The sequence below is a fragment of the Rutilus rutilus genome (genome assembly GCF_951802725.1).
Source record: "Rutilus rutilus genome assembly, chromosome: 25".
NCBI lineage: Eukaryota > Metazoa > Chordata > Actinopteri > Cypriniformes > Leuciscidae > Rutilus > Rutilus rutilus.
Genome location: NC_140229.1, coordinates 18,286,788 through 18,313,380, shown reverse-complemented (window position 1 = coordinate 18,313,380; position 26,593 = coordinate 18,286,788). Strand labels below are relative to the sequence as shown.

Sequence of the window (26,593 nt, the reverse complement as noted above, 5' to 3'; positions counted from 1 at the left end):
GACCATAATAAACGAATAAGGAAAGAATAAAATAGTATATGACAGAAAATAATTGAATATGCCACAATAGAATAGACAGAAATATATCTAGACTGGGCAGGAAAAACAGAATACAATAGAAAAGTCCAAAAATGGATAAATAGAATAGAATAAGACAGAGTAGAACAAAAGAGAGGGGAATATATCAAGGCAAGACAGGAAGGAATAGATGAGAATAGAATAATCCTAAAAAGAAAGAATAGAAAGAATAAAATATGACAGAACATAAAAAAAAAAAAATAAGAGAAAGGGGAAGGGAATACTTCTATACCAGACATGAAAGAACAGAATAGAATAAAATATAACAGAAAGCAATAGAATATGACAGAATAGGAAGGAATAGTTCTAATAATGTAGACCATAATAAATTAATAAGGAAAAATAGAATAGAAAAAATTATAGAATAAAATAGAATATGACAGAAAATAATAGAATATGCCACAGTAGAATATAATTAAATATATCTAGACCAGACAGGAAATAATAGAATAGAACCTAAAAACTTCACAATGGAATAGAATAGGAATTAAGAGAATGTGGCATAATATAACAGATTAGCCCTATCCTAAAAACTGAAAAATAGTATAGAATAGAATATGAGAGGAAAGAATAGAATATGACACAATCGAAGAAAGGAGAAGGGAACAGATAGGCCAGACGGGAAAGAATAGAATAGAATAGTTCTAAAACGAATAGAATATGATATGATAGGAATTAATACAATATTGTAGAATAGAATAGAATAGAATAGAAAATGACACAATAGAAGAAAAGAGAAGGAAATATATCTAGGCCAGACAGGAAGGAATAGAATAGAATAGAATCTTTTTTTAAGCGAGCTATAAGTGTAGTAGAATTCATGTAAAATAAAATGTAGCCTACTCATATAAAATGTATTGTAGCTGTCATAATAATAAAAGGCTTCACCGCGCCCTCTAGTGGTGTAAGGTTCAATTATAACCTTCGTGTTAGTTATTTTATTTTATTTTATTTAAATACATTTTTCAAAGACCTCGTGTTATTCAGGTAGCCTATCAGTTGTATACTTAATAAAGTCAGAGGCGACTTGCACATTTTGAATAATGTGAAACGTAGGCTTAATAATCACAGATGTATAAAGACCTGCAGATAAATAGCACAAATCCTTGCAGTAATTCTGCATAGGCTCAAAGAGAGGTTCACATCTAGGGATGAATAAGTGTCCTATTAAAAGGAACAGGACGGTCCCATCTTGAGTATAGTACAGTTGTTTTACTCTCATTGGCTGGCCATTTACTGTAAAATATGCTTCAGACGCACATTTCCTCCACAGCGGCTGTGTTTCAAAAACTACACACCGCGTTTTTTGGGGTTTATTAGCGCGTTCCGAGTCAGCTGACGCCTACAGCGACTATGACGCACAATATGCGGTCTAGGTAGGCAGCTCACTGGTGTTTGAGACACGGCCAATGTGGCACGAGCATATGAACGCGTAATCCACGCAATGATCTTGAGTTGAGTGTTCAAGAGACCTTTGAAATTCTGCATCTCTGGACGGACAGGACAGAATAAACCGCTGCTTTAAAATCTGAGGTACGAGCACGCGACATGTTTATTTCTCATCATATAGCTGGGATGTTAAATGTGCAGACTAGAATATAAATGTTCAAATGACTGATGTGTAGTCATGTTTGTTGATGTTTGATGTAGCCTATGATGGATGTATGTATTAATATTTTGCCGTAGTCGATTATGATCATCAGTAGAGGTTGTACATCATCGGTCACTTGTCCTTCTACACGCACGGAGTCTCGCGATCTCTAAAGGACAATTTCGAATCAGTTCTATTTGAAAAACGTCGGATTGTGGATGGATTTTTTTTTTTTTTACGATTTTAAAATAAAATGTGTCGTTTTGTTTGGCCATGTACAGCTGTAACCTTCAACAGAATCTTGACTTCAGACAGACCTTAAATATGAATGTTCTGTGTATAGGCCTGTACGCATTATTATTCATGACTTAAAACTAATTGATTCAATTAAATGTCCGAGATATATAAACGCTTGTTTGATTTATTGGGGAATTACATTTACTTGTGCCCTACAAGCGTCACGAAATAACAGCAAACAGAGTAAATAAAGAAAGAAAGGAAAACGGCAACAGTCTCAACGCTGGCACTAAAAGTCGCGCCCCCTAACAGCTGCGCGTCCCCGCGCGTTTCCCTGTCTAAAGCAACAGGAAACTACTGCTTCCTTTAAGGATAACCTCAGTCCTGCAGGTTTTTTCTGAGGAGCACTTCTTATTTGTCATTGGTTGTCCAAATTAATTTAATATGCAATGTGATGATAGGCTAATGATAATAATAATAATTATCAATATTAGTGTATATTGCTGTTTTTACAAGTGGGAAATTACCAGTGTTTGACGCTCTGATTCATATTTGTAGAAATAGGCTATAGAAGGATTGCCTGCACACAAAAACAAAACAAAGGAGCAATTTGCTGTCACATTTCCTCATGATCACACAGTCTGAGTTGACAGCATTGATGGTGGCAGTGAAAAGGCTTTCTCATCATCAGAGAAACGGCTGTAAGATGTAATGAGCAACGAGTCACATGTTAAGAGATTCTTCAGTTCCTGATGGCAGATTCCCTGCTGTTTTTGCCTGTTGCTAAATAAGCATTTATTTCATATTCCCCATGATGGTCGAGAGACTGTAGACAGATGAAGATGTGTAGTGATGCTGTCTGTTGGATATTATAAATCCAGTTAGACAGCAGATGACCTCCCCTTCCTGCACTGTTTCATTTAGATCCACTTTGCATGGAAAGTCAATTCTGAAGAGAAATAACATTTTTATCTAGTCCAATTCTTTTCTATTCTGCCTGGTCTAGATGTATCCCATTCTTTTCTATTCTTTCTTGTCATATTCTGTTCTATTCTGTTCTGTTCCCTTTTGCACTTTTTAGGACAGGACAGGGCAGGGCTATTCTATTCCGCTCTATTCTATTCTACCATACCATATTAATTCCTATCATATTCTATTCGTTTTAGGACTATTCTATTATTCTATTCTATTCTTTCCTGTCATATTCTATTCTGTTCTATTCCCTTTTGTACTTTTTAGGGCAGGGCTATTCTATTCCGCTCTATTCTATTCTACCATATTGTATTAATTCCTTTCATATTCTATTCGTTTTAGGACTATTCTATTATTCTGTTCTATTCTTTCCTGTCTGGTCCCCTCTCCTTTCCTCTATTGTGTCATATTCTGTTCTTTCCTGTCATATTCTATTCTATTCTATTCTATTCTATTTTTTAGGGTTGTCATAATTTGTCATATTCTGCCATTTTCTATTAATTCCTTCCCTATTCTATTTCCCTATATTCTAAGTTTTTAGGTCTATTCTGTTATTTCCTGTCTGGTCTAGATCCATTTCATTCTATTCTGTTGTGGCATATTCAATTATTTTCTGTCATATTCTATTTTATTCTTTCCTTATTCATTTATCATGGTCTAGATCTATTCCCTTCTGTAATATTCTATTAATTTCAGTCATATTTTATTCTTTCATGGATTATTCGATTAGTTTTAGGACTGTTCTATTCTATTCCTTTCTGTCCTCGAGATATTCCCTTCTCTTTTCTTATATTGTGTCACATTCTATTCTTTCCTGTCATAGACTATTCTATTTTGCTAATTTAAGGACTATTCTATTCTTTTCTGTCCAGCCTAGATCTATTTCATTGTATTCTATTATGGCATATTCTATTCTTTAGTCATATTCTATTCTTTTTATTATTATTTCCTTATTTATTATGGTCTAGATCTATTCTTTTCTATTCTGTAATATTCTATACATTTCTGTCTTATTTTATTCTATTCTTCCATGTCTGGTCTTCTATCCTGTCCTAAAACTGCAAAATGGGCTGTAATACTTTGTGTGAAAATATATATGTTGAACAGAGTTGTGATAAGACACTTTCCTGCCACTGACGGTGTCCTCCTGTCATTCAGTTTGCAGTGAAGGGATTCACTAAGAGTGGACATTGAGAAGGTTTAATTAATGGGACACTAATCTGATTGAACAAATCCAGCAGTCAGTCTCTCTGCTGGTCTGATCTTCTCAGGATTGTTGACTGAACTCTAGTCAAGACAATCCAGAGCTCTGCTAAACCCCCAGGCTTATGACCTGGATAGCTCTACATGCAGAATAAACCGAAGCCTAAAGAAATATGGCTGCCCAGAGCACGTGCGGCACATCAGTAGTGACGGGGAGGAGTTAGGAAGGGCTTGTTTTCTGGGACGTGATGTGCAGCATGGCCATTGTTCAAACAAGAAAGATCTTCAACAGGAGGGCTTCCTCAGGCTGTTTATGCCAGAAACACAAGCTCCCCAGATCCTCGGCCCGTCACACCGCGCTCCCAGTGGAGCCGGAAGGCCTCATGGATCCTGTATCCATCAGCGCTGTTGAGAATTCTCTTCAGATGGAGCAGAGCGTTGCCCCGGTGACGCAACCGACTCGTCTGATTGGGCGTTGGCTGCTCTTGGTCTGCTGAGATAAGTGCTTTTCAGTTTGGGTGGAGAGAGAAGTGGGTGGGGTCTTCTAGACAGCGTGCAGAGAGAGAGAGAGAGACTATGAGGACTGGGGAGAATGGGAGAAGGATGACAGGAAGTCTGGATCTCTCAGCGTAGGATTTCCTCTTCATCACAGAGCTGGAGCTGAGGTGGAATCCTGGTGTGTATTGTGGCTTGTTTTGCCTCCAAAATTACCCTTTGCTTTCAGAATAATTATGCTTGGTTCTGCGATCCCTTCCTTAATTTATTTTCTTAAATTTTTTATGAAGCTATGGATTTTTGGTGCTTGGTCCTGTGCAGTTTGACCTAAATATGCAATATATGTATATATATATAATATATCTTTTCTTCTGAAGTTTTTTCATACCATAAACTTATCACTGGTTTCTTCTGTTTACTTTGGTAAAAACAAAACCAAATTATTATTTATATTCAAGTCCAGATTAAAATTCGGATCATTTCCTTTTAAAATTCAATTGTTTTATATTGATCTATATATATTTATATATTGTATGATTTTAACTCTCAAACACTGATGCACATGCTTGGAAGTGTGTTGTGATGATGATAGAAGGTGGTCTTTTATCCTCTATATGGGTGTTGGAAGAGTTCTGATCATTTTCTTAATCAGTATTTTTGTCTTGTCTTCCAGTAAAAATATTTAAACATCTTTAAAACAAGAGAAGTTTAAAGGGATAGTTCACCCAAAAAATTCACATTTACTCACCCTCAAGCAAACCTGTAATAGTTTATCTCACAAAAGAAGATATTTTGAAGAATGTTGGTAACCAAACAGTTGATGGACCCCATTGACCTCCATCCATAGTAGGAAAAAACAATGGAAGTCAATGGGGTCCATCAACTGTTTGATTACCAACATTCTTCAAAATATCTTCTTTTGTGTTCAGCAGAAGAAAGAAACTCATACATGTTTGGAACAATTTGAGAGTGAGTAAATGACAAAATTTAAATTTGTGGGTGACCTATGCCTTTAACAACTGTGTCAGATCAGATGTTTAGTTTTCAGACACAAATGCTGATTAAGATTTTGCTGTGAATAAGAATCATATTACTCTTGCATGCTAAACCTCTCGGATGAGAGACAAGGGCATTCTGGATCTCGTAAGTGCACTGCCTGGCTTCCTTATCAACACACGCTGTTTTCAGTAATGCTTGAAGCAGGCCCATTATGGTCTGACACACTATGCTGTCTTTTACAGAGTAGTGTTAGTAATGGTATATCATTTAAGCTTTTCTGTGGTTGATCAGCGTACTTTGTAGTAGTACAGTATACTATTTTATCCTGCTATGAGCATACATGCAGTTCATATGTTCTCAGTGCAATGGAATAAATGAATTTTAGAAGTGTATCGATAGTAATTAGCAGCCTACCAGCTACTTAATCTCTGTGGGCCATCATTTAAAGTATATTTTGTTGTTGCTAATTATTTGTATTTAATTTATTTCAATTTATCTATAGGTTGTTGGTTAAAAGTTAACAAAAGATGTTGCTCATTATTTTTATTTAAAGGGATAGTTCACCCAAAAGTAAAAATTCTGTATCATTTACTCACCCTCAAGTTGTTCCAAACCTGTTTCTTTCTTCTGCTGAACACAAAAGAATATATTTTGAAGAATTATTATTTTTTTATTTATTTTTTTACAACTTTTTTAACCAAAAAGTTGATGGACCCCATTGACTGCCATAGTATGGAAACTGTGATTACCGACATTCTTCAAAATATCTTCTTTTGTGTTCAACATAAGAAAGAAACTCATACAGGTTCGGAACAACTTAAGGGTGAGTAAATGATGACAGAATTTATACTCTTGGGTGAACTATCCCTTTAATGGCATTTATTTTGTTGGTTGAAAGTTAACATGAATTAAAGATGCTCATTTATAATGGCTGTGACTGAGGTCAAGGTCAATTGTACCTCTAGTTATGAATTAAAAATAATGAAAAGCTGAAAGTATTCAACTGAAAACTGATTTTTCAACTGATCGATATCATTTAATGAACAGAGTTTAACATATTTAAAATGATTATAATATGGCAGTCAGAAAAAAATGACCAACATTCAATGTTGTTGTTTCAAAATTGAAAAAAAATAAACATTGAAACAACGTTGCTATGTCATCGTCATCGTTGCTATGTCATCAGGACGAACAGATAAACTCATAAACATTAGTCCGCTTTCACAGCCTCATTGTGTTTATAACCATGCTCTCACAAACTTATAACTTAGACTTTTCAGTGTTTTTAAAGAAAGAAAGAGTTGTCGGAAGCTTAGTGATGGTGACCTTGTCATGTGACCGTGGTGTAGTTAGTTTATAACCCATGTTTAGCTTTTACTCTACAAAATTCATAAGTTGTGTTCATTTGTGAAGATTATCAAGATGAACAAAATGTGCAAGAATCACAAGCTTTTATTTTCTAATCCAAAAGCCAATGGAAATCCTATTAAGCTTTTGTCGAGGGAACCGGTGTGATGCTAACTTCTGGGTTGGCCTACAAAAATACGTCATCCCTGCACCACTATTATTTCTGTGTGCTATTAAAGTGTAGCCTGGGTTTCCCCATGCTGCCTTGCGAACAGCGCGATTTTATTCACGCTGCTAGGCAGCCTGGACACCATGGACCAGATTTTCCCCTCAAAAAGGGAACCAATCACAGAACGGGGAGGGAGCAGCAAGACAATGACGACGTCTATGCGACACACCGAAGCAGTTTGTTTATATCTATGGATCCAACATGGCATCAGACGCGAAGTTACTTTTCGATGCAGCCTTAGATAGTGTCAGAGCCCGTCTACGGAGAGCCTGCCCACTCCCTATTAAGTCCTATTGTACTGAATTTTGGTTGTAGTTCCACCAGAGTTCCACTGGGGGCGCTCGCCATGAGTGCAAAATGAATGGGAGTCTATGGGGCTAGACGGCTAAATTTGTCTCTTTCACCCGATTGCAGTTGAGAAATCTCAGATTCGATTGTAGGTTTTGCAGGTTCAACATGGGTTATAGGTCGAAAGTTGAATGAACGAGTACTTATGTCCTTTCGATTTCTCACAGGTTGAGTTGTTGTTGCCCATAACACGCTAGCATTCTGCTAATGAACGCTGATTGGTCAGTGAAGGACTGATTACGGCCAGAGATACCGCTTGATGGCATCGTGGCATCCGAAGCGGGACCAGAAACAAACAAAACAAAAACTCTTCTAGCACGTGTATTTACCTGTGTCAGCTGTGTTGACGATGCCTCGAGAGAAAAGAAAGTGCAGAGCACGAAAGCACCAAAGTGACTGAAGGATTGCCGTAAAGCAGTATCTCTGGTCGTATGATGTGTATGACATCATTGACACTTTAAAAGACTTTTTAAAGCAAATAAGTGACTCAAAAATCTAACACCCAGCAATGTGTAATTTCTTTGCATCTCCTTTCGAATACAATATTCAAATTACTAGACAAAAAATTATATCCTGAGAAAAGTGGATTTTGATGGGTATAGCGTCATAGACCTCCATTCATTCTGCACTCGTCCTGTGAGCGCCCTCATATGGAATCAAAGTGGAACTGCAACCATTTCAGAAGCCGGAAGTGTACTGAGAGTGGAACTTCTCGCCTTATTAGACATTCTCTGATAGTGTTCTAAGTAGTTTAGAACGCAAGTTTATTTCGTCTTCTTCCTCTTCGAATTTCTGTTGCTCTACATACGTCATCTGGTATAATTGAAACGATTGGCTATGAGCTACGTACAGGCGCATTTGATAGACATTTGTAGCGCCCAATAAACGGCTCTGGGCATTCGTAAACCACGCCTCAAATACGAGAAAATGAACATGTGGTTCCCAGACCACGTCTCAATGAGACGAGGTCTGACGTTAGCCAGGCTAATTAAAGTGTGCTCTTTATTAAGATAAAATTGGTTAGTGCGTTTGACATTGTCTCTGACTTCCTCTAATAAGATCAATATTGTATTATTAGTGGCCATTATGACTATTTAACAAAATATGGCATGATAGTTTTGCAGTAGTAGAACTTCACTTTGAAAGAAAATCTCAAAACTATCGGCCTCATTTTCTGCTTCTGAGGTGATGTGTGCTATCTAGCAGTATCCTGAAATTCACAGCACGAAAACACATGACATCTCCACACAGTAGGTAACTGGTTAGTGCTGTTTAAGTGCTAAATTGTCTTCTCGGCATGTGAATCAGCACTAAATCAAACTTTATTTGAGCCTGGTGCTCAGGGACTGTTCTTAGCCAGATTGAAGTTGAATTACAGGGAGCTTGATGCACATGGGTCCCTTCGTCTCAGATGACAGGCCATTTACATTGTGCTCAGAGTGATCAATCACGTCTTCAGCACACACACACACACACACACACACCGTCCTTCACGCCAGAGTAAACCTGACCCGAGCCGATCGCTAACCCTACTAACCAGCAGGGACAGATGTGTATGGCTGAGGAAAGGAAGCAACAGCGATGTTTGGTGCTACAATAGATTTCTCTCTCACTGATTTTTCACTGAAAAGAAATCAATATTTTTGGCTTTAGAGTAAATAGAAAAGGGAAGGTTTAATATGTTGTTTAAGGGTGTCTTAAACCTGCCAAGGAAATTTGTCTGGATTACCAAAAAGCAAATGAAAATGGGTACCACTTTACAATAAGGTCCCATTAGTTGACATTGGTTAATGCATGCTAACAATAACTGGCGATGTGCAATACATTTGTACCATTATTTATTCATCTTTGTTCATGTTAGTTCAGGTCCAACTTTTGATTTCAGTAATCTGTTAGTAAATGTTGAAATTAACATTAATTGAGATTAATAAATGTTTTAGAAGTGTTTTCATTCATGTTAACTTTATAGTTAATTACTGTAAACTAATGAAACCTTATTGTAAAGTGTTATAAAAAAATGTGGTTAAATCTAGACAGAATTGGCATAATAAATTTGCTATATATATATAAAAATTTGTAATATGAAATTTATTTATAGTATTTTTATATTTTTATAATTATTTGATTTTATAATTTTAAATTCTATTACAGTATTGAGAAGTTGGGTGGTCACATAATGTCACATTGCCCATTTGCCCGTAAATGTTATGCGTTTCCCTTGACATTTTTGTCTTTTTTCCCCTGAAGCAACACATGAGCAGTCAAAACAAACCGGAACGAAAAAGCTCTAGCTTTACCCCGAGTGAACTCCATCCAATCAAAAAGCTGTTTTTGCAAATAGAGTATCTTTGTCAGCTATTTTAATGCAAGGAAATGGATTCAAAACGCCTTGAGGCTTGTACCCTGTGTGTTACTTATGCTCTTGTCATGAAATATTCAAGGCTTGTCCTTATATGAAATTGAAATTACTGTTAAAGCTAATTAGCACATTAACGACTGCCAACCCGAAACCATCTGTACTCAGTATAATTCTCTGCTGTTTTCCGATGCTGGAACCTGATAAATTCTGTGGATAATTCTCTGCTCAAGGTGAAATTGGGTGAGCAATCTTGATGTCACTTCCCCTCCCCCACACTAACAGGATGTCTCTGCGTCTAATGAATTAATGTCTCATTTCATAAAGACATTAGTCCACTGATCCTCTTAGTGGAGATCAGACGGTTGGTGCTTTCTTCATATGTAGTCATACTGACAGCAGCTTTTAAAGGCAATTCTTCCAAAAATTGGGCAAAAAGATAGTACCACCCCCATCTCATCCTATTGGTTGATCCAGTGTTGCTGTGTGGGGCCGAAGGCAAGTGTTAAAAGTGTCAGAGAATCAGTGTTATTATTGTTAACTAAACTGTTAAAGATCGTTTTTGTTAATTGAAATAAAATAAAATTGAAATATTAGATTAAAAACTTACATTAGAGCTGTTGCCTTGGCAACTAAACTGAAATAAAATGAGTTGAAGTTCTAAAATTACTAAAACTGAAATAGATATAAATGAAAGCTAAATAGAAATATTAGATGAAAAACTTAAATTAGAACTGTTGCCCTGACAACTAACTGAAATAAAATGAAGTACTAAAATTATTAAACCCCAAGTACTAGTACTGAAATAGATCAAAATAAAAGCTAAATAGATATGAAATAGAAATATTGGAAACAACTTACATTAGAACTGTTGCCTTGGCAACTAATTAAAATGAGTTGAAGTAAAATTACTAAAACTGAAAGTGAAAGTTAAATAGAAATAAAATATAAATATTTGATCAAATTTACATAAGAACTGTTGCCTAGGCAACTAACTGAAATAAAAAAATGAGTTGAATTACTAAAACGGAAATAGAAATAAAAATAAAATAGAAATATTAAATACAAATTCACATTAAAACTGTTGTCTTGTCAACTAACTGAAATAAAATACTAAAATGACAAAAACTGAAATAGATTTAAGTGAAAGCTAAATAGAAATATAAAAATGACAAAAGCACATAACAATACTAAAAACGAAAACTGAGATTAAGATAAAATATGTCTAATAAAAATATAATTAAAATATGAATTAATACTATAATAGTACTTATAAAAAATACTAAAATAGCACTGCACAGAATATCAGTGTTAACATATTTTGGGGGGCAGCTTACAGATATTTATTAAATATCTGCATATTGAACTGAGCTAGGAGGAAAAATGTTTTAACAGAGGAATTATACCTTTCCAAACAGACTCTTAGAAGAAAAGCTTCTATGTAGAACCTTAAAGGTTTCTGTCAGGCGCTTCATATGAATGCCATCATGGGATAATTCTATGAATTTAGTCTTAATTCATTATTAATAAAATGTTATGACTTAAACAGCTCGTAATCATACTTGATCACTAGAGGGGGGGGGGGGGGGGATATTAAATAACCCATTAAACATGAAAGTATTATGCAATCATTTAAAACATTTCTCCATACAGAGGGTCCTTTAAAATGGAGTCAAGATCCCTAGGGTTCTAGAACCCATTTGAATATTTTTTTGTAGGAATTTGTAATTCCTAAAACAGATGCATCTCTGAATACAGTGCAGAAGCTAACCTTGTTATCCAAATATCCTGTGGTGGGTGATGAAATGAAATGTGTGATATGAGTGGGCGTGTTGAACACCCTCAGTGGGAGGATCAGCTCAGACTGATTTTCAGGAATGCTCCGTTGATAGAGTCTGCTAATGTGAGATGGGCTAATGGGCTGTTTCATCCAGAAACCGTTTAAATGAACTCATCTGAATTTCACAATGTTGTTTTGGAGAAGACTGTATTCATCTTTCTAAAATTGTGATTTATTTTATATCAAAACTCATAGCAGAATATCAAGACCAACTCTCTATTTCCAATTTAATGTGTACTGTATGTTTTCGGAAGTATGGGAAATGCCTTGTAAAATATTGTTTTCCACTAAAAATATCTAAATACAAGATTTGAAGGTTTTAAAAGTTTTCTTTGAGAAGCAATCAATACTAAGACTTGATTTAAAGGAGTAGTTCACTTTAAAATGAAAATTAGCCCATGATTTACTCACCCTCAAGTCATCCTAGGAGTATATGACATTCTTCTTTCAGACGAATACAATCGGAGTTATATTAAAAAATGTCCTGGCTCTTCCAAGCTTTATAATGGCAGTGAATGGCTGTTTCTGTTTTGAAGTCCATAAAAGTGCATCCATCCATCATAAAAGTGCATCCATCCATCATAAAAGTGCATCCATCCATCATAAAAGCACATCTATCCATCATAAAAGTGCATCCATCCATCATAAAAGCGCATCCATCCATCATAAAAGTGCATCCATCCATCATAAAAGCGCATCCATCCATCATAAAAGTGCATTTATCCGTCATAAAAGTGCATCTATCGCATCTATCCATCATAAAAGTGCATCCATCCATCCATAAAAGTGCATCTATCCATCAGAAAAGCGCATCTATCCATCATAAAAGTGCATCCATCCATCCATAAAAGTGCATCTATCCATCAGAAAAGTGCTTCTATCGCATCCATCCATCATAAAAGTGCATCCATCCATCCATAAAAGTGCATCTATCCATCAGAAAAGTGCATCTATCACATCCATCCATCATAAAAGTGCATCCATCCATCATAAAAGTGCATCTATCGCATCTATCCATCATAAAAGTGCATCTATCCATCATAAAAGTGCATCCATCCATCATAAAAGTGCATCCATCCATCATAAAAGCACATCTATCATCATAAAAGTGCATCCATCCATCATAAAAGCACATCTATCCATCATAAAAGTGCATCCATCCATCATAAAAGTGCATCCATCCATCATAAAAGTGCATCCATCCATCATAAAAGCACATCTATCCATCATAAAAGTGCATCCATCCATCATAAAAGCGCATCCATCCATCATAAAAGTGCATCCATCCATCATAAAAGCGCATCCATCCATCATAAAAGTGCATTTATCCATCATAAAAGTGCATCTATCGCATCTATCCATCATAAAAGTGCATCCATCCATCCATAAAAGTGCATCTATCCATCAGAAAAGCGCATCTATCCATCATAAAAGTGCATCCATCCATCCATAAAAGTGCATCTATCCATCAGAAAAGTGCTTCTATCGCATCCATCCATCATAAAAGTGCATCCATCCATCCATAAAAGTGCATCTATCCATCAGAAAAGTGCATCTATCACATCCATCCATCATAAAAGTGCATCCATCCATCATAAAAGTGCATCTATCGCATCTATCCATCATAAAAGTGCATCTATCCATCATAAAAGTGCATCCATCCATCATAAAAGTGCATCCATCCATCATAAAAGCACATCTATCCATCATAAAAGTGCATCCATCCATCATAAAAGCGCATCCATCCATCATAAAAGTGCATCCATCCATCATAAAAGCGCATCCATCCATCATAAAAGTGCATTTATCCATCATAAAAGTGCATCTATCGCATCTATCCATCATAAAAGTGCATCCATCCATCCATAAAAGTGCATCTATCCATCAGAAAAGCGCATCTATCCATCATAAAAGTGCATCCATCCATCCATAAAAGTGCATCTATCCATCAGAAAAGTGCTTCTATCGCATCCATCCATCATAAAAGTGCATCCATCCATCCATAAAAGTGCATCTATCCATCAGAAAAGTGCATCTATCACATCCATCCATCATAAAAGTGCATCCATCCATCATAAAAGTGCATCTATCGCATCTATCCATCATAAAAGTGCATCTATCCATCATAAAAGTGCATCCATCCATCAGAAAAGTGCATCTATCGCATCCATCCATCATAAAAGTGCATCCATCCATCATAAAAGTGCATCCATCCATCCATAAAAGTGCATCTATCCATCAGAAAAGTGCATCTATCGCATCCATCCATCATAAAAGTGCATCCATCCATCATAAAAGTGCATCCATCCATCCATAAAAGTGCATCTATCCATCAGAAAAGTGCATCTATCACATCCATCCATCATAAAAGTGCATCCATCCATCATAAAAGTGCATCTATCGCATCTATCCATCATAAAAGTGCATCTATCCATCAGAAAAGTGCATCTATCGCATCTATCCATCATAAAAGTGCATCTATCCATCAGAAAAGTGCATCTATCACATCCATCCATCATAAAAGTGCATCTATCGCATCCATCCATCATAAAAGTAAAAATGAATATTTTCCTTTCACAAACTCATCGCTTCGCTTCAGAAGGCCTTTATTAACCCCCCGGAGCCATATGGAGTTTTATATATTTCACAAATATTGAAATATTTCACAATATTTACTGTACTTTTTAATCAAATAAATGCAGCCTTAGTAAGAATACTTATTTTAAGAAAACTTACAATAATAATAATTCTTTAACTTCTAATAAAGAAAAAGAAAACAAGAAAATTGGTATAACAATCAAAATATCCAGGTAACAAATAAGTTACTTCTATAAGATAACCTGACTTGTTTGTATTTTAAATTCACGTTTGGTCTTTTTATGGTTTATTGCAGATCTGAGTATCTGGAAGAACAAAGAAGGGAGTTGTATAGTTGTCCTCAGTCATGCAGAAGGTAAAGTATGTTGAATTCATTTCATCTCGCTGCCATGAATCATTGATCTCCAAACACTAGGGTTTCTGAAATATTTATAAAGCTTTTTATTGTTTTATTCTCATATGTGTATACTAATCAATAGTCTCATATGTGTATACTAATCTATATTATATTTCTGTCAGAGTAAGCCCGTTAAAGCATGATCATATCTGTACTGGGGTTTTTTCCCTTAGTGAGAATGGAAAGGGGGCGTGGCCGAGTGACAGACATCATCAGTTTGATTGATGCTATTAGATATAGGTCTTATTTCTCATTAACAACATGTCATTGGATAAGAGATAAGAGCAGTTAAATTATGACCTCTGACCTCTTTTATCTGCTCCACCGCTGCAGGCAGGGACGGCCCCGTCTTCCCGGGGTCCAAGTGCTCCTGGATCCCCAGCCACCTCTATTGTGGTAAGTAAAACTAGCCTGGACGCTCAATAGCTTTCAGTTTCGCAGATAACACATTCCGTTCTGTTATCTGCCATAAAGCACATGCTCAATATCCCGGTTCCTAGGAACCCCACGAGGCATCTCAGAGGACAACCGCTTCTTTCACGCCAAACTGAACTCAGCCTCTTTCTGTTTAACTCCCCAAAGGCACGGATGGACAATCAGGTCATTGGATATAAGGACTTGGCCGCCATTCCCAAAGACAAAGCCATTCTTGAGGTGGAACGGCCAGATCTGATGGTGTACGAGCCGCATTTTAATATCTCAGCCCTGGATCGGACGTGTCTCTCCAGAAGCAGAGAGGTCAGAAAAGAGCCAGTGTCTCTTTAAATCAGGTCTTTGTTTCATTGTATCGTTTGAGAAGGGTTATTGTACGTTTTACAGCTTCCACTTAAAGTAGAATCAATATATGAGTTTTGGCAAACAGGAAGCTGAATATAATGGTGAGATATAATGTTATTAGTCGAGCTTTGTTATGCGTGTTAAATGATTTGTGTGTGTAAAAGTGGCATTTGAATGTCAGGCCTTGAAGACGAAGCATGTACTGTATGTGTGTGTTCTGTTTTCTCTCCTCGTCTTCTACAGAGATCAATGTCGCCTCACTCTATCTCGCCCCCTCCTTCCCCTGAGGTGAGACACCAGGACGGCCGCTAGTCACTGATCACTAGCTTTAACTAGCGCGTTTATCTCCCTGCACACTTCACATGTGATTGCTTTACTGAGACACACAATTAATGACGCTGCCATTTTAAATTACATTCAGTTTCAGTTTTTTTAATTTGTACAGTTGTATTTTAATTATGCTTGCTAGCGTGAATATGACACGGTGTACTTTAATTTAATTTAATTCACATTAAAGACACCCCCTTATTTTCTGTATTATATTTAATGGAATTTTTTTTTATAATTTTTTGTAGAAGTATTGAATTTAAACATCATCCATTTATTGGTTATTGGCCAGAACATGCAAATAATTGTCGTATCGTTATTGGACAAAATTTAAAAAATATTAAATTTGTATTCATTATTATTAACAACAAGATTATTATATTGTCATATTGTAATATTTTTTAAAAGAATGAATAATAATTAATACTGAATGTGAATTATTAACATTATTAATCATAATAATTAAAATGAAGTCTTTATTCACTGAATAACATAATTAATTTGTATTAATAATTACTATATAATACTATAGTATTATAATATTGTTGTAATGTTTCATATAAATATGAATTAATACTATTATTATAATTTAATTTAATGTCTTTAATTCACATGTATTTCAGTGCAGACATATGACCTAATCATTATTTAGCTAATTTCAAAATAATTATCCACGTATTATCCATATTATATTTCAATATGAGTTTTTTGTGTTTTTTTATTTATTAAAATACAATTGAATTTTAATACTGGGCACTTATAATAATTAGCAGCATATTGTAATCAGCTAGAATTTGAATGTCATGAATTTTAACATGATTTATTGTAATTATACTATTCATTATCATATAATGTTGTTGTATTGTAATGTTTTAAATATTGTATGTGAATATGAATTAAATCTATTAATTAACATTGTTATTTATAATAATTAAAATGTAGTCTTTCTCCACTGAATAATATTAGTAATTTGTATTATAATTAATACTGCTTTTCATAAAATATTGTAGTATTATAATATTCTTGTAATGTTGAATATTAACAATTAAAATTATTGATTATTATTGATGCTTTAATTTAATGTCTTTAATTCACATTATTGTGGTGCAGTCATAGAAACATTATTCAACCAATCATTATTTAGCAAATATCAAAATAATTATCCACGTATTATCCATATATTTAATTTTAGTTTAATTTTATCTTATAAAATAATAAAATGTATTGAATAATAATAATGTATTGATTTTATATCGGTCACTCACTGAAAATAATTAGCATTGGTGTCAGCCAGAATTGTAATATTGTGCACTGCTATTTAATTAAGTTTTTTAATTAAAAACTTACTCTAGAACATTGAACAGTGGAATCAAACAGCATTCTGTGCTTCTGACTTCCATTAGCTTATTTTACTGTAAGGCATGAGTTTGCAGTGTCATATTATTGATGCAGGCAGTGAAATATGATGGTCTGGCTTCTGTTAACATGCTGAGTGCTTAAATTGTGTCCACTCTTGAAACATGAAGTTATGTTACCATAAGCCAGTGCTTCATTATTAGCATTTCAGAATAATAGAACGTATTTGCAATTCCCCTGTTTCTTCAGATATTTGCCTCAAAAGAGTCAAAGGAGTGGCCAGAGCAGGGGTCTCCAGGAGGGTCCAACATGGGCTCCACGGTGCACCTCCGCAAAATCAGCCCTGCCTCCAAAGGCCCCATGCAGCACTTCCACAGGCCAGGTGCTTCGTTCATCAGAGGGTTTTCACAGCACGATGTTTCATAATCAATCAAATGTGTTGTAACTGTACATCCATTCATGTTTCAGATAGTGGCATCAACATCTATAAGAAACCACCAATTTACAAACACGGTATTTGTTCATTTATAATGTTTGTTATAAATCATAGATGATTGGTTTTCCAAGGTGTAAGGTCAGATTCACTGGTAACATCCTGATGTTTTATCTTCATCCCTGTCCTCAGAAAGAGAGACTGGAATGTCTCATAATAAACAGGATGTCATCATTGAGTCCTCCAAGTTTCCAGCAGCCCAACCACCTGATCCCAACCAGCCTTCAAAGATAGAGACAGAGTACTGGCCCTGTCCACCCTCTCTAGCTACTATGGGTAAATGCTCACCAGCTTTCATATTTCTGTGGCATTGGACAGTAGCCCCGCCCACAATTACATTTTATTGGTCTCCCGCTCCACACCATTGAAGGTAAAATGTGGCATTTTTTCCCCATTCTGTTATTGCACCTTTAGAGAAGCATGCAGACTTACAGAAACTAGTTAACTTTTTAGCATTTATATATGCGTTTAAAATTTGGAGTCTCTAACTAGGGTTGCAAAGGGGCTGAATATTTCTGGTAAATTTCCAGAAACTTTCTAAAAGTTCCAGAAAAATTCCAAATAATCCTGAAAAGTTTCCAAAAGTTTCCAAATAATCCTGAAAAGTTTCCAAAAGTTTCCAAATAATCCTGAAAAGTTTCCAAAAATTCTGGAAACTTTGCAACCCTATCTCTAACTCAATCCGTCTAGCGCCATCAACTGTCCAAATTTGCACTAATAACTTTTGAACCGTAAGGGCTAGAAACAAAATTTTTTCCTCTTATTCCTTGGCTCAAGACGATTCGATTGCATCCTATGAAATGTTTGTCTGATTTTCATCAAAAGTGGCTCACATCATCTTCAGACCATGCTGGCATAAAGTTATTTAAAACTCTTTTGACAGACCAAAACGTTCTCGAATAACGTGCGAACGAATTTGACGAAGAGCACGTCAAAATAGATGTATTATTGCTGCAATGCTTTAGCGTATTTTTCAGACCAAAGTTGGTATGTGTCATCACAAGCATGACCTGAGGCTTCCTACAGCGTTTTGGCACAGCGCCACCTACTGGTCAGGAGATATGAAAAATGGTGATTTTTGCGTATAATTTCTGACCGGTTTGCCCAAAAACTGGCCTCTTTTAAATTCAGTGCAACATACCGAGTCAAATTATACCCAATTTTCCCGCGCCGGACATTTTGAATTTGGAATTTGTGCCTGATTAGTAAGTGTACGTTGATTGGTTGAATGCATGCGAAACACTGGCACCCGTCATTTTTAAAAAGCCATATAAACACACAGTGTATAGCCTATATATTTACTCCGCAAACATGAAAAACAGCGAGAGATGGACCAAACGTCGAAGTCCAGGCACTTCTCAGCCTCAATTCGACTTTGAAGGGACCAAGCGAAACATGATTATGTATTTCGGCATTGGGCATCACCCACATGACACACGATATAATACTTTTTTTGTATACGTTTACTTTGTTTAACAGTTCTATCTAATAACGTATAAGAAATGACTATTAACCACGCAAGTGAAGGCTTACGTCACTTTAAAGATCCAACTGCCGGTGCGAATGCAACAAGGAAAATGGTCCTGGGGGAACATTTAGTTCTGGGGGGACTCCCCTGGTCTCTAGTTCCTATAACTATCCAGTGCGAAAGCCCCTTCATTGGTACACCCTCAAAGGCGATACGCTTTTTTACAACGTCTGTCAATTCCTCACAGAGATCGAGTGGAGAAAGAAAGCAGCCGAGCAGGGAAAACCAATGGAGGACGATGAGTTTGAGGACCTGACTGAAGATGCAAAGAGACTCCAGGAACAGGAACTTCAGAAGGTGAAAGCAGCTTCTGTCTGGAGCAGGACTCACTGCCCCATATCAATAACTCCTGTTCAGATTAATATCCCTCACTGTCTGTCTGTCAGTCTAGAATAAATCAGACGCTGGGCTGGAATATTTTTTCTAAGGCTGGATGATTAAGTGTTTTGTTTTTGGGCCATTAAATGGAAGTGAGTGCTGGAAGGATATGCACACACAACTTGAGGCCAGCGTTTAATGGAGCTCTCTAATCATGACTGGGCTGTTTGTTTTTCAGATACAGTCCAACTTGGGCAAATTGATCCTGAAGGAGGAAATAGAGAAATCAGGGCTCATCCGCAGAAAAACACGTTCCTTGCCAGATGGGACAAACATACATTTGGGTATGTGACATCTGTTTTAGTCTTAATGCACAATTTTTTTGTGTTCAAAAAGGATACACTCTTAAAAGTAAAGGTTCTTTATTGGCATCTGTGGTTTCAAGAAGAAACTTTAACATCCATGGAACCTTTCCATTGCACAAAATATTATTTATAGTGGGAAAAAAGTCTTTTAGATTGTTAGAATATACTTTACACTAAGAAAGGTTCTGTGGGGAACCAAAAATGGTTCTTCTATGGCATCACTGCCTCAACCAGCAAGTCACAGAGGACACCCAGTGTTCAAATGATGAAATACATTTGTGTAAATAGAAAGACTATAGAGAAATGTCTATTGTGCTTTTAATGAAATGTTTAATTTACATTCATTGCAGGATCATCAGCCATTGCTACTAAATCCGCCTCTTTACCTCCTTGCAGTCGAACAGGCCTCACAAGGGTAAGGGATATTCATCTTTAAAGGGGTCGTTTTATACATTGTAATCATAATATGTCCCTCCCCTGACCCCTGAGTTTGCCTATAATGTTAATCAAAGTTTTCATAATATGAACATTTTTAGACTTTTCTGACCCTTTTAAAGATGTGCCAATCATGTGGCGAACATGTCAACTGTTGTTTAAGATGTTCCTGTAGTCCTTTAGTGTCTCTAGTGTGTGTAACTGTTTTTCTCTCTGCATACAGCTGCAGTCTGCAGACTTTACCTCCACAGACAATGGAAAAGTAAAAACAGGTAAAGTCAGAAAACGTTAGTGTACACAAGCAAGATTCTCATCGTGCATTAAAGTTCCATTATAAATGATATTAACAGAATAATACATTTGAGTAAGATTTTGAATCGAAATGCACATGAATATGAACAAATATTTGATACATCCCCCTTTTGATTTAATGATTTTAAAGCTTTTTGGATTTCTGAATATTTCCTAAATTATTCTGTGTTTTTTTAACTCATTCTAATCTTTTTTTTCTTAATATGTTCCTCAGGTGTACAGGTAAGATGGCTTTGTTTATTTGATTTAACAAGCATGGCGTTTGGGTTTTATGACCTGGAAACCACATCCTGTTCCTGCTACTAATGTATCTTTACCCTGACATTAGCCTACACTCCTTTCTCATGGCTTCTGACTCATGTGATCACCACATACTGTTTGCATACTTAAAGGGTTAGTTCACCCAAAAATGAAAATTCTGTCAGTAATGACTCACCCTCATGTCGTTCCAACCCCGTAAGACCTTCGTTCATCTTCGGAACACAAATTAAGATATTTTTGATTAAATCTGAGTGCTGGCTCACTCCTCCACAGGCTTATGGACACTATAACTTGCTGGCCCAGAAAATGTATTAAAGACATCGTTAATATAGTCCAAGTGACTCCAGTGGCTCAATCTTAAGTTTATAAAGCGACGAGAATACTTTTTGTGCGCAAAAACAAACAAAAATAACGACTTTATTCCACTTTTCATTTCCTTCTCTCTGGGCCTCGAGTTAGTTCATGTAGTGTTTAAGCGTAGCGCGTCTGTGTTGCACGTCACCACGTATCACACACATGACCAGCGTCGCCCAATAGTGAGCCTACGTGGTGACGTGAAACACAGACGCGCTACGCTTAAACACTACGTGAAAAGACTCGAGGCCCAGAGAGAAGGAGGAAAAGTGGAATAAAGTCGTTATTTTTGTTTGTTTTTGCGCACAAAAAGTATTCTCACTTGGACTATATTAACGATGTCTTTAATACATTTTCTGGGCCAGCAAGTTATAGTGTCCATAAGCCTGTGGAGGAGTGATCCAGCACTCAGATTTAATCAAAAATATCTTAATTTGTGTTCCGAAGATGAACGAAGGTCTTACGGGGTTGGAACAACATGAGGGTGAGTAATTACTGACAGAATTTTCATTTTTGGGTGAACTAACCCTTTAAAGGGGTCCTGTTATGCCCTTTTACAAGGTCTTGATTTTGTTTTTGGGGTGTACTAGAATATGCTTTCATGCTTGATTTGTTCAAAAAACATTATTTTTCACACATTTTACATTATTACAGCACCTCTCTCCCCAGTCTGGCCCGAACGCGTCGCTTAGTTCCGGTTTCGATAAAGCCCCTCCTTCCAAAATACGCTATGATTGGTTAGCTGACCCAGTGTGTTGTGATCGGCACCCAGATCCGGCACCAGCCGAACGCTGATGAAGGGGGCGTCTGAAATACAGAGAGATCACATGAATGCACACTCCCAGCTAGAAGATACATAGGCTATTACATTCCTGAAATTGTATCGCGCTGTAAACAAATATCTTGCTGCTACAACCACAAAAAATTGCAGCTAGTGAGCAACTTACAGATGACAGAGCACATAATCGTACTAATATATATATATATACACAGTATCTCACAAAAGTGAGTACACCACTCGCATTTTAGCAAACATTTTAGTATATCTTCTCAAGGGACAATACTATAGAAATGAAACTTGGCTATATTTTAGAGTAGTCAATGTGCTGCTTGTATGGCAATATATATTTACTGTCCTCTGAAAATAATTCAACACACAGCCATTATTGTCAAAACAGCTGGCAACAAAAGTGAGTACGTCGTAGCAACTTCATAAAACGTATCATTTGAACTGTTAATAGAAAACGCAGCTACAAATAATACGACATAATTACAAGTTGTGATCCACGAACAACAGATTTTCCCTACAAAGAAGCGCTCTATTTCAGGAGAAGCTTTTGTGCGTTGTGGTTCTGGAAGCTGTTCTCCATTACATGTGCAGCACACAGATACACTCTTAAGTTCGTCAGCCTTAGGAAGGTCAAACTCATTTTTGGAAGTTTCGGAAACAGGATGAAAAAAAAAAACAGCGTCTCTTTGACATAGCAGCAGCTTAAACAGGCCTCGTCCCCTATTTGCGTGTATTCTGTGGGCGGGGATTATTTAAATGAGTAACATTATGACTTCACAAGATCCGGAAATAACGTGTTGTAGTCAAAACGAGCCGTTTCGTTGTAGTTCTTGGAAAGTGGATTCTGTTTTATAAAATATCTCCCTTTGGAGTGGACTTTGAGCTTTAACGATGCAACATACACACTAACTAATGTTGAAAAAGTGGAAAAGCATAACAGGACCCCTTTAATAATGAGTCAAAAGATGCTGGTTCATTATTATGGATGTAATGAAACCTCCTCTCTAAATGTACCTGTCTCATATTGATCTCCTTTGTCCTGGGGTGCATTTTTCTCGGGCTGGGGTGGTGGTGTCTTCATAGAATGACGATTCACAGAGTGGGAGAATGGACAGAGGAAACTCTCTTCCTAGTATTCTGGAACAGAAGGTGAGGCAGATCTTAAGAGACCCTCCAAAGTTTTCATGCTCAGCTTCTCTCTTCTAACCCCATGCCATACATTCACTCACATCCATGTTGCTTCTAAGCCTTGCATCCATTGAATGCAGAATTCAATATGGCAGCATCACTGAAGGCAACAGTGAACTGAAAACTTTGGAGGCTGAATGTGCAGTAAACATTCTCCCTAGAGCAAACCTTTTGGAAGCTTTTGGCCTGTTTTCTGTGTCCAATGAATCAAAAAGGATGAGTACTGAATATAATGTTCCCAAAACATCATAAAATCTCACCTCTCCCTTCAGATATATCCATATGAAATGCTGGTTGTGACCCACAGAGGGCGCAGTAAGCTTCCTCCAGGTGTGGACAGAACCAGATTAGAGGTAAGTCACAGATGAGCACTAACATTAGTAAAAAGTCAGTTTGAGGTCCTTGAATCAGCTCAAAAGAAAAATAATATTAATAAAAAGTATTATTATTACTAGTTATTATTATTATTATTATTATATTATTATGTTTTCCAAACACTTCTACAATAGATAAATAATATTTTTAAAATACATTTTGATTATTTTCAAATTGTTCATTTATTATTATTTCTACTTTTCCCAAACACTACTACGACAAATAAATAAATAAATACATTTTAATAAAATAAATACTGTTTTCAATAAACTATTATTATTATTGTGTTCCAAACACTCCTACGACAAATAAATAAATAAGTAGCCTAAATACATAATATTTTTTAAAATGCATTTAAATATTCTCAAATTGTCAATTATTATTATCAACTATTATTATTATTGTGTTCCAAACACTCCTATGACAAATAAATAAATAAGTAAATACATAATAAAAAAAAAAATGCAATTCAATATTTTCAATTGTTACAATAAAAATAATACATTTTAATAAAATAAATACTGTTTTCAGTAAATTATTATTATTATTATTATTATTGTTTCCCAAACACCACTACGACAAATAAATAATATTTTTTAAATGCATTTTAATATTCTCCATTGTTCATTTATTATTATTATTGTTCATTATTGTTATTTATTTATTTATTATTATTTTTTCCCAAACACTCCTACACAAATATATTTATTTTTAAATACATTTTTACATTTTCATATTGTTTGTTATTATTATTATTATTACTAAATTTTTCCAAACACTCCTACCACAATAAAAAAAATATATATATTTTCATAAAATAAAAAAATATAAATTTTTCTTAATATTATTATTATTATTATTAATATGTTTTTCTAAACACTCCTACTACAAATAATAAATGTCAATAAAATAAATAAATATAAGAAATATATAACTTTTTATTTTTTTTAAATGTTTTAATTAAAAATGACAAAAATTTTAATTAAAATTTGAAATAAAAATCACATTTTATGATTATGGTATCCATATATCTCATCTCATATTGGGTGAATTTGTTTCATATAATATTGATTGCAATATTTGAAGTTAAGTTGTAGGGTTTCGTCTCGGACTGCACGTCTACTGTAAAGCGGCTGATTGTTTTTATCTCGTCTTTAATAGAGGCATCTGTCTCCAGAAGACTTCCAGAGCTTATTTGGAATGCCCATCACAGAATTTGATCGTCTGTCACTATGGAAACGGAATGACCTGAAGAAGAAAGTGTCCCTTTTCTAACATTTGGACATTTGGACACGGACATTAAAAACACTCTCCCTCCAGAGACGCTAGTAATAACCACTCTAATCTAATACGGATGCTATGCAGACATTTCAAGATAAGCAAGGAAGATGACGCAACATTACCAGACGTTATTTCAATCACATATACAGCAGTCTTTCTATATGTCTCTGGTGTACATAATTAAGACAGGGATGAAGATTCACACATCCCCTACAGTCGCTCCATATCTGAAAACTCGGATTATTAGTGATGGAATATCGATTTCATAAACCGCTCTAGCCCTTTCTTTACGCCTTATGTCTATTTCAAAATCTTAAAGTGCCCAGAGAAGTTTATAATAATAGGCCTATATATTTACACAAAGTTTAAATTGTAAACCATCACTTTTTTTTTTCAACTGTGTTCACTGATATTACACTATAAACTTAATTTATTGTATCCCAAACATGTATGGCACTGTACATATATCATGTTATTTTTATCTATTCGTGATGTTGATTCAGTTCAGCTTTAACAATCACTAAAATTCCTTTTTCATTCATTAAAAAAATGCATGGACACGGAGTCTACATAATTTATTTATTTATAGTTTTACCGATAAAAGGCACTGCGATATATGACTCCTATTTGTGCTATTAGCAACAGTGTTAAACTGTGGACTAATTTGAAATATGTAAGCTCAGGCTTTGCTGGAAAGCTCTGGCTTTTGGTTCTCGTACACTGTTGGTGCTTCATGCAGTAGGTTGTAATTACTGAACAACACTAGAAGATCTTTGTTCCACACGAAGCCACTAGCAAACCATTTACTTCGATTTCCAATGTCTGTTGTCGATGCATACATACGGTTTTTCACTGCCGTTAGTAGTTATTCTCCATTGCGGTCTTTTAAAATGGCATAGGTGTTATCAAGTCATGCACTGCACACTTAATGGAGACTGTCCAACGATTATGTGTCTGGTCATAGTTGTGTCTCATTACCGTTTTTCTGTAACAACACTGTGTTATGTTGAAAAAAATAAAAGCTTCATGTTAGATTTTGTGTCAAGAAACATTTGTAAGGTCAAATTATATTCAATGAAAAACCATGCCGCATTATAATAATCTCCTAACTGTGCGCACATGTATTGTCTTGTTAAATAGAAAATGTTGACAACAGTTGTTCTGCTTCGTATTTATTTTTTTTACATTTTTTTTGTGGAAGCTGATATTTTTTCAGGATTCTTTGATGAATAGAAAGTAAGCATTTATTTTAAATTAAAAATGTGTAAATGTTATACTGTCACTTCTGATCAATTGAATGTCCTTGCAGAATTAAATTGATAGTTTATTTAAAAATCTTACCCTAAAAGATTTTCACTGTACATTATACGTTACTTCATACGTTTAAAAATATTCAACATTTTTATTTATTATATTTTATATTATAAACGTGCCTTTTTATATTTTGTATTTTGTATTTTATTTTTACATTTACATTCTATATGATAAGATAACATATAACTGGCCTTTATTGTTGTAGAAATGTTTAAACTATAACCATTTTATAGTGATGGAAAAAGGAACTGTCGGTGTACTAAGTATTCACTGATTTTAAGCAACAAATGTGGACAAAAGTAGTTTAAACTATTTAGTACGTAACATTATGACACTTTAATGTAGTTCTATTAACATAATGACCTGCTTATTTAGAGAATAACAGGCAGTGGAAAAGTGAACAATGAAAAGTGTTTCCTATTTCCTGTC

General features: G+C 35.4%; 1 protein-coding gene across 3 annotated transcripts; it reads left to right on the top strand.

Moving 5' to 3' along the window:
• The first annotated feature begins 1,347 nt into the window (after window positions 1-1,347).
• Window positions 1,348-25,884, top strand: dmtn (dematin actin binding protein). 3 transcript variants are annotated; one of them, XM_084400281.1, is made up of 15 exons: window positions 1,348-1,611; window positions 14,589-14,648; window positions 15,024-15,086; window positions 15,273-15,428; window positions 15,711-15,755; window positions 17,400-17,532; window positions 17,619-17,663; window positions 17,776-17,919; window positions 19,359-19,468; window positions 19,728-19,833; window positions 20,205-20,269; window positions 20,513-20,566; window positions 23,090-23,155; window positions 23,467-23,547; window positions 24,731-25,884. In XM_084400281.1, the coding sequence occupies exons 2-15, from the start codon at window positions 14,640-14,642 to the stop codon at window positions 24,842-24,844; spliced, it is 1,191 nt and encodes a 396-aa protein (XP_084256407.1). In that variant the 5' UTR covers window positions 1,348-1,611; window positions 14,589-14,639; the 3' UTR covers window positions 24,845-25,884. The 3 variants fall into 3 exon arrangements, with proteins under 3 accessions (XP_084256407.1, XP_084256406.1, XP_084256408.1); XM_084400280.1 differs by lacking the exon at window positions 1,348-1,611 and adding an exon at window positions 4,352-4,757; XM_084400282.1 differs by lacking the exons at window positions 1,348-1,611; window positions 23,090-23,155; window positions 23,467-23,547; window positions 24,731-25,884 and adding exons at window positions 4,352-4,757; window positions 20,816-21,017 and having other exon boundaries at window positions 20,513-20,561.
• Window positions 25,885-26,593: the final 709 nt, after the last annotated feature.

Bases quoted from the DNA above. Each gene is read 5' to 3' on its own strand.
- dmtn (XM_084400281.1), top strand. The intron at 17,533-17,618 runs GTGCTTCGTTCA...TTCATGTTTCAG, and splicing joins GCAGCACTTCCACAGGCCAG to ATAGTGGCATCAACATCTAT. The intron at 17,664-17,775 runs GTATTTGTTCAT...CCCTGTCCTCAG, and splicing joins ACCACCAATTTACAAACACG to AAAGAGAGACTGGAATGTCT.